The 19,564-nt window shown below is 43.3% G+C and overlaps 1 protein-coding gene across 1 annotated transcript in view; it reads left to right on the forward strand.

Moving 5' to 3' along the window:
- Positions 1 to 13,747: 13,747 nt before the first annotated feature.
- Positions 13,748 to 19,564, forward strand: part of FSTL4 (follistatin-like 4) — a 43,081-nt gene continuing 37,264 nt past the window's right edge. The window contains exons 1-2 of the mRNA XM_010160134.1: positions 13,748 to 13,793; positions 16,202 to 16,368. Of these exons, the coding sequence (XP_010158436.1) occupies positions 13,748 to 13,793; positions 16,202 to 16,368 (213 nt within the window). The remainder of the gene's footprint in view (positions 13,794 to 16,201; positions 16,369 to 19,564) is intronic.

Consider the following 19,564-nt stretch of genomic DNA (forward strand, 5'->3'; position numbering starts at 1 on the left):
AGAAAAGAGGTAAGGAAGGTGCCAGCACAGCCCAGGAGGTGAGTGGTTGTCTTGGTCCCATAAGCACCGTTGCCATGAGGTAGCACAATCTATTTTGCTCTTGGGAGGGGTAGCTGGTGCAGTACCTGTACTGCAAAAGCAGTAAAAGGATCAAAAGACTCCAGCAATACTAGCTCTGCTTACTTACAGTGTAACGTAACAGCATGAAGGCGCAGAAAGGGTTTGGATGACATTTCTTGTGGTGTTAGGCTGTTAGTTCGGTGGTCATGTATTTTAATCCAGCCCCCAGTCTCCTCTCAGACTGTTTGTTCAGGTTCGATGGTCCCCACTCTGCCCTTCTGCAAACCCTTGCAGAAACCAAGGTCAAATCAAGGCATGACAACTCAAACCTTGCTCACATTTTAAGATGAGCACTCCAAGAAGGCAGCTGTGTGTATGTAGCTATTCCACCCATAATGGGATTATAAAGTAATCTTGGAGAGGCTGGAACAGTAACCTTGGGAAATAAGGCATGTGTCTGGTTCTGGTTCAGATACGCTATGTAACTGCAGCTAAGTAACGTCTGTCTCTGCTTCAGCTCACCATCTGTAAAGCAAGGATTTTTACGTTCTTTCCATAAAGGAACATTACTGGGGAGAGGAAAAAACCCAACTATGAATTGTGCAGATATCCTTGTCCTGGAGAACCAGCCACGGAGCAGTACTCGAATGGAAAGTCACTAGAGGAAACTAAAAGAACAGTATTTTGATGAGTCAGTTGAAGAGCCAACACTCTTCCAGCTGACAGAGTATTGAACTTCAAAATTTGGTTAGAAGGCACTGTTTTGCTGACAGAACTGTCTTTCAAAGGACATGCAGAATCAACACCTGACCATCTGTAGTCATTTAAGATTCACCCATAACATTTTTTGTAATAGCGGGTTTGTTGTTAACCTTGACATCCTGGACGAATGCCAGTTTCTCCCACTCTGTTAGTCATCAAACAAACTCCTCACATCCTCTTCTGTCATGAAATACCCTTTTGACTTCTTAGATGTTTGCTGCATTTTGTGCCTCAAGAGTAAGCACGTGTTTGTGTCTCCCACCACAAGTTGCAGCAAAACATAAGCTTCAGTGATATATTCCACGTAGTCCTGGAGTGAGGCCATTTCCAGACCTAATGTCTTCCCAAGGTTGTGTTCACAAGAGACCATCCCACGCAGGTTTTTCTTCTGGTGCACTGGCAGTCCTATGGCAGGTGTGACAGCCAGGCTTCTTCGGGTGGTCTTCAAGGATGTACACGTCTGGTGTGCAGACCCCTTGTGCCATATATTAATGGGAGACAAGGAAGGAGGGATCTCCTGACTTTCGCCATCCAACCTCTGTAACCCTGCCGGAGATAAGCATGGCTTTTGCTTAAACACGGAGCATAAATTTCGATGAGCAGTTCATACCCTCAGGCATTGCTAAGCTAAGAAGCTAGGAAAAAACAGTTTAAGCAAGTTTCCACACCGTGGTAGGCATATTACAGAAGATCAATGTGAAATATTTCTATGCCTCCCTGCTTGAAAATATTGGGGAGCACTGATTTACCTGGCTTAGTGTCCTTGACTTTTCTCCTTCCTTCAATCACTGTTATCTGTAGCTTGGGAATAAAGGCTCCATTCAGTCTGAAAGGAGCAGTTCTGCAGTGGTTTATGAATGCTTTGTTTGCTCAAACATCTGAAATATATTACTCTGAATCATTAAGAGCCTTTTTTCACAATATGTCCCTGACTTCAGTACTTCATCCTTGACGTTTTCTGTAGAAGCATTGCTCTTGATTTACACCAAGAGTTAATGATTTGCAGTGCATGAAGTATAATGAGATAGCCATGGCGTCAGAAGGGGGGATTTAAAATGACAAGCATAGCTTTAACCCAGAGCAAAGAACGGGGGTGCCTATGCAAGTCAGTCCTTGGAGCACACCTTGAGACACCCCTGAGGTTCCTCATGGTCAGGTGCGGTCAGTGGCTTGCGGCGGGAGGACGGCCAAAGCACAGATGAGCAGGGATCGCTTCAGAGAGCACTTGGATAGCAGGACCTGATCCTGTATTTTTGCTCTAACCTATTTGGCAAGGTTTATCCAGCCTTGCCCACAGCCCCTGCTGTGAACCCATGCAATGAGCCAACTGACCACTGCTTTGCAGAGGGTCTGAAGGATCTTTCCTGGGAAGTTCATGTTGCTTGTGGTTGGAGGCACGGTTTGCCTTGCTCATGGGAGCACTGAGCGCTGCTGTCCTCTGCTCTTAACAAAACAGGAGCAGAAGACTGCAGTCCTGCTTGTTCTGACCCAGACTGAGAGTGGTGTCTCTCGGCTTTTGGCACTAGTTGGAGGCATTTTCATTTGTGGGATGTCCTTTTTGTAGGATCAGAAGCAGTCTTCTCAATTCCACATGTTGTCATTTTGCTGTCTTGCTCTGTGTAGCCTTAGTAATGGGAAGGGAGAAAATAGTAGAAAAGAGAGAGAAATTAGAGGTTTGGTAGAAGATAAAGTAAGATAAATGGAAGAGTATTCATGTCACCTAGTTCAAATAGCGTAATTTAGCTAATTAAATCCCTTCCACCTAGGATTAACCACTGCCAGAAACACTCACTCATGCACCTGGGGTCTTGCCAGAGACAGAGAAATCCCAAATACTCACAGCTGAGTTGGTCACCATAGTGAAACCATCTGACAGCAGAATTCAGGGATAAGATATAAGCAATTCTTCCCTCAATAATTTATGACAGTTTTGGGGGTTTTGGCAGGATCGCTCATGGGTAGAGACAAGGTTTGCTCTGCCCGACGCAAGCTCTTTTATCTAACCGTGCCTTGGTTTCCTGTCCTGCCTTCTGGCACTATTGCATATTTCCATTGCAGCTCTCTAGGGCGTGAACCGGTTTTTATACATGTTTCAAGAAAGCTTTCCTCCGGGAATCCTGGATCATGGTTGGGCCCTTTTGGTGTGCTGTGTCTCACTAACCATATATAAAATCCGAACCAAAACTTGTGAGGCATCACGTGTGGCACTGCAGCAGAATGGGGACTAAGAAAGACCTCCATAAATTACCATTAATTGTTTACCCAAATTAATAATAATACAGTTGAGCCAATTAAAAATGTAGGATACGAGATTACTTTGAACGGATATAAGCCTCAAAGGACTATACATCAATTAAAGTGCTGCAGAAGGCTTTTCAGTGGATGCCCTGCAGGTATGTGTTATATCTGAGTGAATGAATGTCATGTTGCGTTTGTGAAAATCATTTCATTATCAAAGCCATGATTTACACAATGGGTAACATACGCTGGCGTGTACAAGCCAACCACTGATCTTACTAACACTTACATTGGCTGCAGGTTTTACGTTGGAAATTTTTAACTTTTGACACTGCCATCATGAGCAGTAGCTACACTTTAATACTGTTTTCTGCAGTTTTGCTATCACAGAGGGATTATTTAGGGAAGATATTAGGAAAAGCAATTGAGCCATCAGTGCTGATGCTCTGCGTGAGACAGTAGCTTTTTATGATATACCAATTTGTATCTGACCTTTGTTGAGTGAATGAACGTATTTTGGAGGTTGTTTCTGTGTCTCTGCATAGCTGTATAAAATAGAGGGGAGGAAGGTCTGGCTGGAGCAGGTGAGGAAGGCTCGTGTTCAGGGGGGAACTGACTGTGAGGAGGGACGCTGCTTTAACCACTGCTTGGTGGTAGTGGGGTTGTGTTGTGCACGTGGACTTGGAGCCCGGGAGAATTTCTGGTTGTTTTTCTTCACATTCAGAGTGAATTGTTTCTTGAAAAAACAGAGCATCTGGTTGGTAATATTTGTGATGCACACTGTGCTAAAGATCTTAAAAAGAAACTATCCCCAGACTCTTGATGTGATGAATATTGTTATTTGTGGCACTTGGCATATGGTGGCTGTACTGGCAAATAATTTAGCGTTAAACAAGCTTTCATTTGGCCCACCCGCCTTGTGGGCTGTTGTAAATTAAATATATGTTTAAAGATTGTGTTTGTGTTTAAGTTATAGACTTAACCAGCAATAATTCATTATATATAGTGCAATGTGCATTCCTCAAATGTTCGGTGCATTGAGCTGATTTTAATTTGTGATCATTAAATGTAAACAAGGTGTGTACCTACTGCAATCAGCCTAAGGAGTCAATATTTAAAGCCGTTACCAAAATGGTGATATCTGAGATTGTAGTCTGTTAGTACAAGAGGAATCTCTGTGTTGTGGTCTGTAATGACCTGTGTAGGGGGGAGGCGGTGGGTAACACAGAGCCATTTAATATCACGTACAAAGAGATAATGACATACAGTTGGTGGAAACTGAGAAGGGAACAATTAAAAAATAGGAAAAAGAAAAAAGACCATTTTCATGGGAAGAAGGAATGAAAATGTGCTCATTATTTTTAACACTGTAGGTTGGAATGGGTGACTGAAGAAGGTGATGCAGCAGGTTGGCGTGGCAGAAGAGCAGGGGTGGGCTGAGGGCTGTAGGGCTAGAAGCAGCCCAAGTGGGGCTGAGCTTTGGGGTGCAAACTTAGGTGCAGTTTGCACAGACTCAGGGAAATACTTCTCAGGTTATGGCAGAGAAATTCCTGGGGTGAGGAGCAGCGGAGGCCGTCCCTGCAGAGCCAGGAGCATGACCATGCCATGTTTTGTCTCCATCAGCCTTTGCTGGAGCCGGGAGGTGTGGAGAGGGCAGATCTAGAGTCTGGAAGCGATGGGAAGAGCTGTGCCTGTGACAACAGGAAAGGCAGACTGGGACCAGCCCTCCATGGGGGCAACTGGAGCTTGGCAGAGATGGGAGGTCTTGGCCAAGTTGGAGCTGGGAGCAGGCTGGAGCTCAGCAGGCACGAGGCAGAGGGGCTAGAAAGTACTTTGTGCTGAATAATCCCTCTCTGAGACCGTACAGCTCACCTAAAGCAAACATGTCAAAGGTGCTCATGAGCATTTCTGAAGCAGATTTAATGGGGAAAGGTGTTACAGAAAAATCCAGGGAGAAATGAATCATTTCTGCCTTCAGAGCTACATTTGAATAGTTGAAAATAAGGTTGAGGATGTAAGATAAGAAAAACAAAATATTGAATAGCTGCTTTCCAAATAAGCCCTGTCTATTCTGCGCAAAAATAGCGTAGGCTGACGGAATGGAGAAGAGCGAGGTGCGACCCAAGTGATGCAGGCTGTCTCCGCTCCCCTTTCCTGCATTTGCTTCCCTTTGCAACCTGAACGTTCTTCTAATGCCAGGGCGTTTTATGTGACATAAGACTTATAAGCCTGAATGATAAAGAACAGCGTCTATAAATCATGTTTCTCTGCAGATTTGAAAGTTTCAAGACGCTAATGTCGGTTGGTACACAAAGTATGACTGGCCACATTTGATTTTGCCAGCATATCTTGCTTTTCAATATGCCTTTTAATGTGATAGTCTGGATGATTTGTTTTTCCTGTTACTTTCAAGGATGCAGCATTTATCATTCTTGTATTACTGAAATTTAAGTTTCTCGCAGCAGTAGCTGCAAATCTCAGCTTCAAAGTATTTTTTGTGTAATTAAATTTCAGTTTTATATGGGGATTTTATCTGTGAACCTCTGGAGGTTTTTAATGAGAAATCCACAGACACGACATGCTTGTGGGTATTTTTGTGGCCCCTATTACTGTGGCTGCTGAGAAATCTCTTCAAATGTGTTATTCCCAGGGAAGTCTTTCCCATGGGGGAAAGCGAGGCAGAGCAGGGGTCACTGTCTTTCTGGGCGAGGACTTTAGTCTGCTTCTCCTGTGTCACCACCGCTCATCCCCGTCTCTGGAGCGCTCTGGGGAGGTTTCCGCTCCACTGAAGAAGTCGCCATGGCACCCACGTGAAGCCCATGCTTACCCTTTCCCTCTGGTTCCTTCCAAACCTTCTGTTGACGGTCCTGCGATTCCCCATGGAAACTAAACCCAGGGAAATGCCGAGCTACGCAGTCTTTGAGCTGCTGATTCCAAATTTTGTTAAGAAGGCCCGGCTGCCTGCCAGGCCTGGCGCAGGGGAGCCGGTGAATTACCCAGCCCTCTCTCTGCGGTTGTTAAAAGGCTTTTAACTGCGGGGGATTCGGCTTGGAAAGCTTTAACCAGCATAAAACTTGCCCACAACAATAGATGTGCTGATAGCATGAACCAGGGGATTTTATTTAGGTACTGTGCTCTGCTCTCTGGTTTCCCTTCACCCTCCTCTCCAGAAGGAAATATTTAATTCCCTGTTTCTTTGCAAATTGCTGCTGTCCCTTTGCACATTTCTGACTTTCTCCTAAGCTTGAGTTAGGTTGTTTTGAAGACGGGAAGGACACAGACGAGGGTGCTGATGCAGAATTTTTTATCAACTAATGTATTTTTAAAATACAAGATGTTATCTGGGTAAATGTTGCTATGGAGCAACCTTGCTGTAACCTTGCACAGACCCCCCAGCCGTATTTGCACCGTGCTGACAGCTCCAGAGCTGTGTATCACTGCAGCAGGCATTAAACTGGTCCAAAACCTCACCCTCCCAGGCAGGACCGGCAGCACTGATGTCGGGATGAGGAGAAATGCATCCTCAGGATGCACGTTCGGCTGAACCCCGCGGTAGCTGGAGTCTTTATGTCCGTAATCCTGCTTCGCAGCCCAGGAGCGCATGGGATAAATATCTGGGTATGCCCTGTAGCCCCTCCCTTTTTATGGTGTTGGTTTTTCCCTGCTTATGTGACTATAACATACAAATGATACATGTTCTGGACCGCAGGCCTGGGACCCAGCAAGCTGTTTGTAAGGAAAATCACCAAAAGCCTTGGGGAGGGACTGAGTTCTGACTTTAATGAGACAAAACCCAAATGGGCAATGGCTGGAGTGGAAGTTGAGGGAGGGGGATGATATAGCTCGAGTTCTGGCTTGGGACAGCGTGAGCATGGTAAAGCAGAGTCCTTGCATTTATTAGGTATCCTGTGCGTAGTTCAGAAAAGATGCAAAATGCATATAATCACCATGGCTAAGTTTGCAGTCATACATAGAAGGAGCAATGAAAGCTCCATTGAAGATATTACTGATGCTTATTTACAGCTCGAAAGGTGTGCTGTCGCTGGTTTGGTTGGTTGTGAACGCAGTAAATGTGGGAGTATGAAAGAAATAAATACACCTGATTTTAAATGCTTGAGGTTTTTTTGCAACCCTTAGTGTGAGGTTTAGAAACATTGTGGGGCTTTTACCCAGGCTCCTTGTTTCTTGGTTCATGCATTTTTCAGTGTATTGCATTCATTGCATAATGCTGGCCAAGAACTCGGAGTAAAATGCAGGGAGAGTGGGAGATTGGAGCAGTTCAGAGCAGCCGTTTTTGATGTCTCAGTGGTTTTAAACTAGATGTGAATGCTTCTTGAACCCCAAATACCCTCTGGCCTGACTTGTCTCTATTTTCCAAGTAATTTACATACACATTACAGTGGTTCCCACAGGTCATGCTGGACTGAATGGTCTGACAGTATTTCCATGATAAACCCTAGGGGTTTATAGAGCAGCCATAAAAATTCACTCCAGGGAGAAACTTGGCATGCCATGTCCTCCACCAGAAGCTATCTTTTTCTGCCTTAAATCAGGTATAAATCAGTTCAGCTGCTGTAACTTACAGAAGTTTCAAAGAAATGTTTAGTGGTTTCATATGGTTTTTTGGTCCTCTGAAACTCTGAAATACCGTATTTTAAATAAAGATGGTGTCTGTTCTTAAAAGTGTCATTGCTTCGAAAGAACCTGCTCATGCCAGAGAGTTCTCCATTTCAAAGCTAAGGAATTTCTGAAGGACTGGGAGCAACTTTTAAACTCCTAGAAATGCTGAAAGAGACAACTGTTGCTTTTGCGGCAGTGAAACAACTAATTATTTCTTTCCATTCCAATAGGATAGAGAGTGCAACACACAGAGAGCAGCTGTAATGCCTCACATCTGTCCCAAAAAACCCATAATATTCTTTTTTTCTGTGGGTTCAGTGAGAGATTTTAATACTGCTCTCACAGAGTTATTCAGAGAGTGCATACTGTAGTATAGTATGGTTTTCTAAAAAAGAGACAAATCTTTTGAGTCGTGTTTGACTGGCATAACTACGAGATGTAATTAGGAGAGCCTATTAGACCCTTAGCAATTTTACTTTTCAGATTAATAAATTGACTGGGAAAACGCATGGCTGTTACAATTTAGGCAGGACACTGTTGACACAACATGGGAATATTTTATCAAAAATTAATCATATCAACATTGCTCTCAATCTGTGGGAAATAGGAATTTAAAATAAAAACAAATGCATTTATGTAAACTATTCTCTAAAATAGACTACTTATGCCTATTTAACATAATGAATCCATCACTTATCACCCTCAGGAGATTAGATAATGAAGCACTGAACAACTTATATTTATTCATGTACTTTCAAGAATGAATGAATTATCCCTTTCTACACAAACTAAATGCTCTCCCTCTGATCAGTAACAGGAGGGCAGAGATGGGATTTTATGATGGAAAGTGTGTTGCTTGTTTTTTTTTAAAAAAAAAAGAAAATAAATTGATCTTTAAAATACAGCACATAAAGAAGCTGTGTTTGGTTAAAAGTCAATATAAACTAGTTTTAGCAAATTTATTAGTTATAGGAATGTGCTTGATACAAATTCATATGGGAACGCCTGGCTCCTTTTTTCGAACATGTATGGGTTTTTTGAAGGGAGTTGTTTATAATCTAGACAAAAATCTAAGCAGCTGTTTGAACAGCATTTGCCTCTCCAGATGTAGACGTTTCCCATGCAGGTGGCTCTGCTGGAGTTACTCACCTGAAGTTTCCCTGTGGTCAGTGGGAGAAATTGGCCTTCCTTGGGAGTAAATCACCCCATCCCGCCACATCGCCGAGCCAGGCGTGGTGACCCAGGACCCCGCGTAGGGATTGAGAACAGCTCAGGGGTGGTACCAGCCTCCAGAACTCTGAGGTTCGGGAGATCTGAATCTATCCTTGCAGAGCGGGGCAAGAAACCTCACTTTTGAATCCAGCTGTGAGAAACATTGCTCATCCTGCCCTGGGAGCATTTTTTCACCCTTCCAGAGAGAGGATTCAGGAGCAAGGGCAGCTTGGTCTCCATGTGAAGTCCTAATCCCTCTTAGAAGCTGGACCAGGCTGACATGAGTTTATTCCTTTTCTTCTTTCAAGTTAAGCTTTGTTTGATTCTGTATATTCTCATTATCTAAATAACCAACTACTCTGAGCAACCTAATCTGGTGAAAGACATCCCTGCCCATAGAAGGGGGTTGGACTAGATGATCTTTGAAGGTCCCTTCCAACCCAAACCTGACATGATACATCAATGATGGTGTATTTTGGACACACAAAATGTCTCAGTTGCTGGAGAAAAGCGAAAGGTAATATTTAATTGTACTAATAGCTGTTTTCCTCTTACATTCAATCTCAAAGTCATGGTCACACAGCCTGTTGTTGTCAGGGATGAGAGACAGGGTCTTGTCCTGTATCACCGTGCCAGAGCTGACTGTCGCGGGTGATTTGCACACATTTATTCTGAAACCTACGACAAGACAGGTTTTGGCTTTCTGTACAAGGTTGGGACCTACCTCAGGGAGTCATAGCCTGTGGCCTTCAAGAGTAATGACAGGAAAGGGCTTGAGATACTAAATTCTTTCATTCTACTAGAAATATGATTATTCCTTTTTATGACTTAGAAAACAGCATTACTAATTTAGTAGAGAATTTACCATAAAATACTTACTGAAGTAGCACACCCAAGGTCCTGAGGATTTATAAATTACATTCAGAACTTAAATTATTGCAGTTACTAAATGAAGCTGAGATGTGAACATTCCTACTTAGCTTTAGAAATCATTTTATTATTCACATTAATTAAACTTGCAAGCCTTAGAGGAACGATGCATTGTGGTACCTCTTTTTGAGGGAAACCCAAGATGTCCCACAGAGGCCAGCTGGGCAGGGGAAGGGGGTGTCACACCAAAGGTGGCCAGAGGCAGAACCGCTTCTTGATGGTGATTTTCACAGGTTATAGAGCCAGAAGCCTCGTCCCAAACACTTGCTCTGAACTGATGCAGGAGCTGTAGGAATTCCCTAGGTTAATTAATTGGGAACAACTTCAATCATGTCCATTAACACCTCTCATGTTGTTAATTAATAACATAAACATTTTAGTAACGTGTCTGGCTTTCCTGTAATTCTAAATTGGTGTTTAGAAAATGGAGTTTTGTTTGGGGGCTGGGTGATGGATAATCCTTTCACCGAACTCTGGACAGGTGAGAAGGCAGCAGATACTTCTAGGTAAGACTGGCTTGCTGAACCATAATAACCAGCAAAATGTGGTAGCGTGGCAACATTTCTTCTGGAGATAGGCCTAAAATCAGCCAGTGTGACAGGTCTGCAAAGGCATGCAAACCCAGGGTGATTTGTGTACTAATTTTTTGATTAATGAATCTATTTGCTCTACAGAGTAGGGTAGGAACTGAATCACAGGGTATTTTGCAAATACCCTAATGCTAACACAAGTAATTTATAAGCATATTATACAGTGCTTTACAGATTCTGACCCACTGTGAACTGCTCGTTATTTCTTTTAATCTCTCTCTGCAGTGACTAATTAGATGACCACATCTCTTCCCAGGGTCTCCCAAACAGTATCACCAGAGTCACTCTTTGGCTGCCCAAATCTCATGTTCAATTGTGTGGTTATAAATACATCTCACAGGGAAGATGGTCATTTAAAATCCATTAGCTGCCGCCGGCTCAGATTTAAGAGGGTCTTAAATTGCTCTCCCTTTCTATGCAAAGCCAAAAACATCTCATCCAAATTAGGGGGAAAAAGAATAATTATAAAAGGTGGGGTTTTTTTCCCTCAATCTATAAATTGTTTTCCTTTTTTTATATTGTTTTCCTTTTTTTGATTCAGCTAGCTGCTCACCTGAGAACGTATTCAAACAGCGAGGACTCTATTTATCTATTGAAACAAACGTTGAAGTGACCATTGACCTTCGTGCTGCAATATTGGGCCACAAGGCAATAAACAGATTTTACTAATGCAATGCAGTGCATAAACAAACCTGCCGGAGTTGGGGAATTGGGTGGAGGCTAAAGTTTGCATCCCATTAAATCGAGCCTGACTTGAACTGGAGAAATGTGACGGGTTTCGGGCTGTGTTACCCATGCTTCAGTTCACACACAAAAGCGCTTTTTGCGCTTTTTGGTTAATTTGGCGGGCAGGAATCTGTGCCGAAGACTTCTGTTGAAAGTCATCGTCCCATTGCTTCAAGCAAGGCTACGTTTTGGTTCGCTGTCTCCTCACTGAGAGCAACTTATGGGATTAAGAAAGTATTGCCTTGTCCCCTAAGCAGAGTCTAAGCCATAAAGGGGGTTGCTCCAATTCTGTTTCAGCAAGGCAAGCTATCCGGGAACAAGGGTAACAATGATTAAAGGTGGCAACAATGTACTACGAAGTATATTTTCTTTAGATTTAAGGGAAAGGATCTAATTAATGATATTAAGCTCTTTTTAAAGTGTGAAATCTGTTGCTGTACGAAGTGTAGCATGAGCAGAGGCAGGCAGGCACCCGACATTTACTATGTAAATTATCTCCACGCGGCACTAAATCAATGAGTTTTTCTCCATAGATGCTCATTCCAGGTTGCTCCCTATAATGACCTCAATTATACATGTCTTCATTGTGAAATTATGATTGCCTTTGGCGGGCTGCAAGTGACAGCAGAGAAAAAGATTTGCACGATAAAACAGCACAACAAGTAATACCTGCTGGCATTAGTATGCGTAGCTTGCAAAGGTGCAGTGCAGCGCCGGCTCGACACCTTAAGAAGGAAAATTGGAGGAGAGGAGGGGCTGAGGAAAATGTTCGACAATATCTTGACATTTTTAACAAGAAAAGGAATTAGTAAGACTTTGCATTCTCAAATGTGTCGCTGTGGGACCTGGTATTGCAAGAAATTTAACATCAGAACATCAGACTGGCTACACCTGGGTCACCAAAGGTCCACAGAGCTTCACAGCCTCTCGGACTGCATATAAGAGCGGATGGAAAAGGTGTGAGGGGCAGGACAGAGCAGTCCTTCCCCTCCATAACCGCGAGGCATCGCTCACCCTCCTGAATGGGGGAGAAAGGTGTGAAGATGGCTCTGACCTAATTCCTGGAGCGGCACAGTTTTCAGAATCTGAGCTGCTGTCATCACCAAAGAGGGTTTGCAGAGTCCTGGCCACTGTTTTACTGACCTTGATTCTGTATTTGGTGCAAAACCTGATGAAAGGTGTTCTCCTTTCAGGAGAAAGTTATACTCCAGGATATCTGATACGCAGGCACCGTTACCACCTTCTTAAACGTGGTTATTACGAAGGCTTCACCCCTGTCTTGAACTATTAAAAGTTGAATCAAAAATTATAGCATCCCATTCTCTGATGATAACATCTCTCTCTGATGGCAGGATCCCTTTTTTTTATTTCCAGCAAAACTGAGGAGTTGCTTAACTAAAATCCCAGAGAAGAGTACCAGGTTTGACATGATGTGATAAATATGATCAGCTGGGACTGATACCGGTTGAATCTATTGAATGTAGAAAGCTGATTTGCATGCATCATCCTGCAGAATTTCCAAATGAACGTAAAATTGCTTGATTTTAGGTTCAAATTCCGTTCCAGCCTGTGTTCTTCAAGTAAGCGCACTTTGAATATTGCCCATTTGTTCCGTTTTATACACATAGTAAAAACCCTTTTATCTCCTATAGATTTTTAAAAATAAACTACATGGTGTTCAATACTTAATCTAAAGGTTCTACACAAAATCTTTATGGTGACTTGGATAATTTGTACCCATAACCCAACTAGCACCAAGTGTGTCTGAGCTCTGTAACTTAAGTACAAGATTCTGAGGGTTTTTAAAGATTTTTAAAGAACCTAGCCCTCACATCCTCTTAGGGAATATCTGTTTCCTCCCCAGCACAGCCAGTGATGTAAGTAAATCTTTTCTACTGATAACAAGAAAGCAATGACTGAAGCCACACAAAATAATCCCGTATTAGCAGAAAGGCTTTTAGATGTTAATGAGATGTCCTCAAACATACTGTAAAGAATGTGCCCTCAAATGTACTCCGTAGAAATACTCAGAAAAGGAGTGTGTTTGTGTTGTTAAAGTGCTCTGTGCTAATTACATGTCTTAACGTAAAAAGTCATCTCTTGGCCTGCTATGGCTCATCCGAGAACAGCAGCAATGGAAGGTATCTTCTTAATTAAAAGTTAATGTATTTTTCATTAGTTGCTTCTAAAATGTAAAACCAAAGGCTCTTGCACTGTCATTTGGAAGATGGGCAGGGAGCCTTACATTCTGCTGCAACAAAACACTCCAGAACTGTTGCTGAAGAGGGACCTGATGGGAGCCCAGCATGAGCCAGGGAACTCAAGGCAGTGTGAGAAACAGCAGAGAGATTAAGGAAAACAGCAGTAAGATGAACAAAAAACAATTCTCTCATAAATGAATGACCCTCTCTTTAATTTCTCTTCAAGAAAAATGTCCTCATTAGCCCTACTCCGTGCTACAAATTATTGTAATTATCAGTTCTTTATCCTGTCAAGTGTGCTCCAAATACTTTATTCATAAAAAGAAGTTCTCTTTTATGCAGAAAGTAAGTACATTATTAGCCCCCATGTGCTGCTCACGTGTTGGAGGTACCCGTGTACCCGCTCCCATGGGTCCATGGTCCTGCATGGCCGTGTCTCTGGCCACTCCAGCGGGTACGGAGGGCGGTGTGATTTAATGAGATCTATTCCTGGCTTTGCTGCAAACCTGCTCAGTGACCTGAGGTGGGTGATGTTCTCCTTCCTAATCCTCCTCCATTTGGATTTTGGGGTTTCAGGTGTAGAAACTCCTTATGGTCTGACTGTGTCAGGCCCTCTTCTCACTTAATGCCTGTGGGAGCCACCACAACCTGAACGATAGCAGGAAGTTAGTCAAGCATTCCTATTTTTGATCAACCACATATCAAAAGTATAGCTACCGCTTCTTTTCAACAGCTCGTGCTCTTTCTAAAATTGCACAAGGAATTTCAAGCAGGGGGACAGCTAACTGCTGGCAGACGTGGCATGCAACGCTGTATTGATCTCTGCAGCCTCAGATCTACAGGGGTGAATACAGCTGGTGGCACGTCCAGTTAACTTCTTGCTTAGGTGGAAGAAGCAGGAAGAGAAAGGATGCAGAGCTGTTGGGGGCTGTTGCACAAGCAGGTTTTGCACTAAGTGTTCACAATCAGTTGCTGGACCAATGCGCTGAAGTGAGTCAGTTCTTCCAGGCTGCCCAAGGCTACTGGTACAGACCGACTGTTCAAGAGGTGTCAAAGTTCTCCATTAGAAGATATGAAGAGATGGACAAAAATGCTTGCAAAAGCAGATGCTGATTTTTAAAATTTTTATTCCATGCCTTTCCATAGCATAAGCCCCATAAAAGAGTGCAAGGTTTTCCCACCAAAGCTGTTAACTTTGAAAGCAAAATCACATCTTAAGCTGTGTACTGATACGATAAAAATGAGTGTTTGGATTCACCGAAAGTCAGCAGTTCTTTAGAGGGCTGGAAGAAAGGGCACAAGGCATTGGGATCTTACCGACGCGGGTACACTCCAAGTGATACGCGGATCCTGTGTGGGTCGTAATGGCAGGGATGGGAAGTGAGAATCAGGATGAAGAATAATTTTGCCTGTTGATGGGGGGAGTAACCTGACCTCCTGTGTCATTTTGTAGTGTCAGCACCACTTCTAGTGCAAGGTGTCCCTGCCCATGGCAGGCGGTTTGGAACTAGATGATCTTTAAGGTCCCTTCCAACCCAAACCGTTCTGTGATTCTATGATTCTATGAAGTGGATTTTCCCAAAGCACATGGCCTTGGGTGAGGCAGCATCAGTCTCTGATCTCCGTTTTATCGCAGTTAATGCCAGTGGCTGTGAGGAAGAGGGGCCTTGGAGCCAGGCAAGGGTGATTTGTTCCCCTGTCCAAGTTTCTGAGCTGGCTGAAGCAATGGAACACCAGAACTGTGAACATTCCCTGTTCTTCTCAATGGGCCATTACTGAGAGAGACTGCTTTTCAGCACTGATATGCAGTATAGTTTCAAGGCTTTCTTATTGCAGAGTGTGTGAATGAGAGTAAGCAAAAAACATCATGTGAATGATAAAACTGAATGTAGGAGCTTTAACAGCGTGGGCTGATTGCCCTGTTGCCAGCTCACTGCTGCTGAAATGCTTAATAATGGCAATCTGCACCCACAGTAATTCTGGTGTTAAAGGTCTTGTCTATCTGTGTGGCCACACGTGGCAAAATCCTCAGACGCATCTGGTGAGCGCTGGCCAGAAGGAAACGAGGAGACGTTGGTGTGCTTTCAGGGAGATGTTGGTGTGGTTTTCAGTACGGCTTGCTGCCTCAGGTGTTTCTTTTATGTCGTACACATGTCAAAATAACTGAATTTTTTAATTTAAATAAAACACGAAAGAGCTTCTCACCCCTTGGATATAAGAACATCTGTATCTCAGGCAGCAGATGCAGCTGCATTTGGTAAAGGTGAGAAGCATTTTTCATGCTTGGTGACTTCCCAATATTTGGACAATTTAAGACCGGGTTTATTTCTGTGTCAGTGACAACTTTCTTACCTTAATTCTGCATTTCCAAGGCAAGAACCTGAATTGTTCTTGTGCCTTTTCAAAGGACCTTGGCAGGAGATTGGGTTTTTTTCCAAGGAAAGAACCTGACTCATTCTTGTGCCTTTTCAGAGGACCTTGGCAGGAGTCCTCTAGAGAAACAAACCCAGATGGTCCTGAGCAGGATAAGCGTTGTTTGTCCTCCTGTTGCTGACTGCTTTGTACACCTCACACTCTCACAGCCAGACTTGTCACAGGACCCATCTTAGTGCCCTAATGCCACAACTGTGGCTAAATGCCTCAGGAAAATAATGTAGGATTTTGGCAGATTCAATTGCAATGTCTCTTACATGACTTTATTGTTTGGGGTGGGGGGGGGTTTACAACATAGATGTCCATCTCCTTGCCAAAATCCTTCAAAGTTATTCTTGGAATGGGGAAGAAGGAAAGCAGAGGAGGGAGGAGGGGAACAGCTTCCCTTGGTGGTATTTGACATTATTCCTGTTTGCTTGCCCCTTGCAGAGGTGGTTCGGCTGAGCCTGCCAGAGGACCAGAAGATCAGCGTTACCACCATCACAGTTGGCCTGAGCACCGTCCTGACGTGCAGCATCCGCGGGGCGCTGCGACCCCCCATCATCTGGAAGCGCAACGGCGTCATCCTCAACTTCCTCGACTTGGAGGATATCAATGTAAGTCCTGACTTACTCTCGTCATTTTCTTTTTAGGGCACTGAATATGACTTCATTTAACAGATAATAGTCTTAAGGCAACAAGTTTTATCTCATTATTACTATGGAAAACTGGAAGCTGGTGTGATATTTTGGGTTTATATGAATATGTAACAGGAATAAAAGCAAACCAACATATATGCAGCTGAAAGCAGGGGTACTTGGAGTATGTCATTATGAAATTAAGACTCAGTGCTGTAATAACGCAGCACTTACATAGCACTGGTACTTCATCCCTTGTTGTTCATTCAGTGTGGTGCAAGCTGTTGTCCACGGGGAGCAGCCCTGGAAACCCAGGGCTGTAGCAGCTCTACAGACCATTAACTCCTCAGGGATCTCATTCCCAGTGTAAAGAAACAGGTTCTTTGAGAGCATGAAACAATTCATTTATGGTTGGCAATGAAACCTCTCCTCTATCTAAATCAAATAATACGTTTTTATCTCCATTCTTTCTGTTTCACTTGCCTTTCAGCCAATTCCTGTCTCTCATTTCTCAGCTACTGTTTCTGATGAGCAGTTTAAAATATGGAATTATTCAGCAGGGTGTGGCAGTACCCTTGCAGGAAAGAAGATGAATCTCTTAATTCGCAATGCTGGTCTGATGTGTGAGTCATAGTTTGTAGTAAGACAATACCTGAATAATGGTATAAACTTACTCATTTATTTAATAACATTTAATTAGAGAGAGGGTGGAAAGTAGTGTACAAAAAATATGGTCTGGATTTCATTTCTCTTTGCATTCAAGTACACAGTAAATCAGGTGTTATTTTAATTACACTACAGCGAGATTTGATTTATATTTTTGTTCAGCCCATGTTAATTTGATAACCACTCAGCTCAGACTTGTTACAGTCAATACTTCAGCTCCCTAAGTAGTTGTGTATCCAGGATTGCTGAAATGTGAAAAATCTTTTTTTTTACTCTTCTGCATTAATACATGAAAATTAGAACATACGAGACAGAAATATGCACTGGAACTTGGTACATTATTTGTTGACTCTACCTCAATCGCAAAATTGCGTTCACTGTGTATGGGTGATTACTGTGTGCACAAACCCACTAACTATGATCATGTAAACACTCTTGTCTTTTCTTCAGAGCAAGTATTACCCATTTAAAATGCATTTCTTGTCACTATTTGGAGCATGACATTGAAATGCAACACGAAACCAGCAAACATCCCACTGCAGGATTGGCATAGGAACTGTAGTGAGGACGCGCAGCATTGCTCAGCCAGCCCAAAGCCCGTGTACCTGACCAGATTTCTTATAGACAACTGTCAGCACAAGGGTTAGAATAATGACCCTGGGGTCACTGACACTAAAAATACATGGAAACCTGCCAAGCTGTGATGCGCAAAGTTCTCTATGGTAGTCAGAGGGTGGCTCAGTGAGCCGTGCAGGCAGTAGACCTGGCAGCTCACTGCCTGTACTGCCTTGTACAAACAGTCTTCCAAACAGATCCATTCCTTGGCACAGATTAAGCTTTGTAAATCATAGAATGGTTTGGGTTGGAAGGGACCTTAAAGATCATCTAGTTCGAACCCCCTGCCATGGGCAGGGACACCTTCCATTAGACCAGGTTGCTCCAAGCCTGTCCCTCCCTGCCCTTGCAAAAAGTCTCCCCCAGCTTTCTTGTAGCCCCCCCAGGCACTGGAAGGGGCTCTGAGGTCTCCCTGAATCTTGCTCTTCTACAGGCTGAACCCCCCCAACTCCCCCAGCCTGTCCCCATGGCAGAGGGGCTCCAGCCCTCGGAGCATCTCCGTGGCCTCTTCTGGACTCGCTCCAACCAGTCGATATAAAGATTACACACGCTGCCACATGCCTAGTTTAATCTGTAGTGAGCAAATTCTACAGCTTTGTGTGAAAGAGCCTTTTCTTTTGGCAGTTACATTCACCAGATAGATCTGAGGCTGTTTTTAGGGTCAGTTTTGTTGGGCTCAGGATTGAGCTGGGATGAGAAATGAGGTTCAGCTGTTCTGAAATCCTAGCTCCACACACGCTGGAGGCTCAAGATCAGTCTCTGATTTTTTTTGCCAAAAATAATAAAAATTCTAGATATTTGCCTTACCCTTATGGAATTGTGATTATGATCACTTTAATCTTAAGCGATTAGAAGTTCATGTGTGACCTGGACACAGAATGGTAGTCCAGGAATTGGAGTATGTGGCTCTGAGCCTTCATTTGCAACGCCTACTGTTTTGAATAGAATTTTGCGGAGTACATTTTCAGGCTGAAATGCCAGTTCCTCCCTAATTTAGTGCTGGCCCAATTGTATTTCTGGCTTATGAGTAATTCCCTTTCTCGTTGGTTATTAAAGAGTTATGTCCTTGCACATAAACCAACTGGCTCCTGACTGATTCCAACACACACACACACAGACAGTACTGTGCAATACAGCAGGAAAAAGAACATCACTTTTTGATCTGTTTGAACTAGTTTGTCACTGAGAAACTATATCAGGAGCACTCTGAGTTTCTTACAAGGAGGAAAAACGAGATTTATACCTCAGTTTTAACGTTTCATGTGCCAGCTTCTGACCTCTATCTCCTTGTCATATAACACCTGCTGCTAGTGCACAGCACCTTGGGTTTTAACTAATAAACACCTCCACACCCTTTTCATCTTTAATTAAGCTGTAAAGTTTTCTGTGTTCTCTAGATATCATTGCCATCTATATTCTGGTCTTGAGGTGACATAATTTGGGGATTACCATCTTTTATTTTCCCTCTTCTGCTATGGGCCATCTGGAGGGCTCTCGAGCTCAGATGTGTCCACTCTCTACTGAGGATGGGAACCTGCATGCCTGAAGCATTTCTTCATAGCAGGGATGAGGGGATGGTCCTTCAGCTGGTAAATCCAGTCTTTTTATTTAGGTTAATCACAAACGTAAAAAGTCCTGTATTCATGGAACACAAGCAACGTTTATCTGCAGCCTCGACGCACACGTTTGGGGTTGGTACTTGGGCACAGCAATACGCGCTTTGAGGTTTGCAGTGTGAAAATACGTGGAGCCATGCCCGCTCGATGGCACGGGTCAGGGTGGTGACAGCAGACAGTGCAAAGATTCAGCCTCGTGTGGGTACAGAAACTCACATTAAACAATAATCTATTTAAAGGCATTGACAGCAGGAAAGTAAAGGCAGTGTGCTTCTTAA

Source organism: Eurypyga helias, unplaced genomic scaffold (assembly GCF_000690775.1).
Source record: "Eurypyga helias isolate BGI_N326 unplaced genomic scaffold, ASM69077v1 scaffold5621, whole genome shotgun sequence".
Classification (NCBI taxonomy): domain Eukaryota; kingdom Metazoa; phylum Chordata; class Aves; order Eurypygiformes; family Eurypygidae; genus Eurypyga; species Eurypyga helias.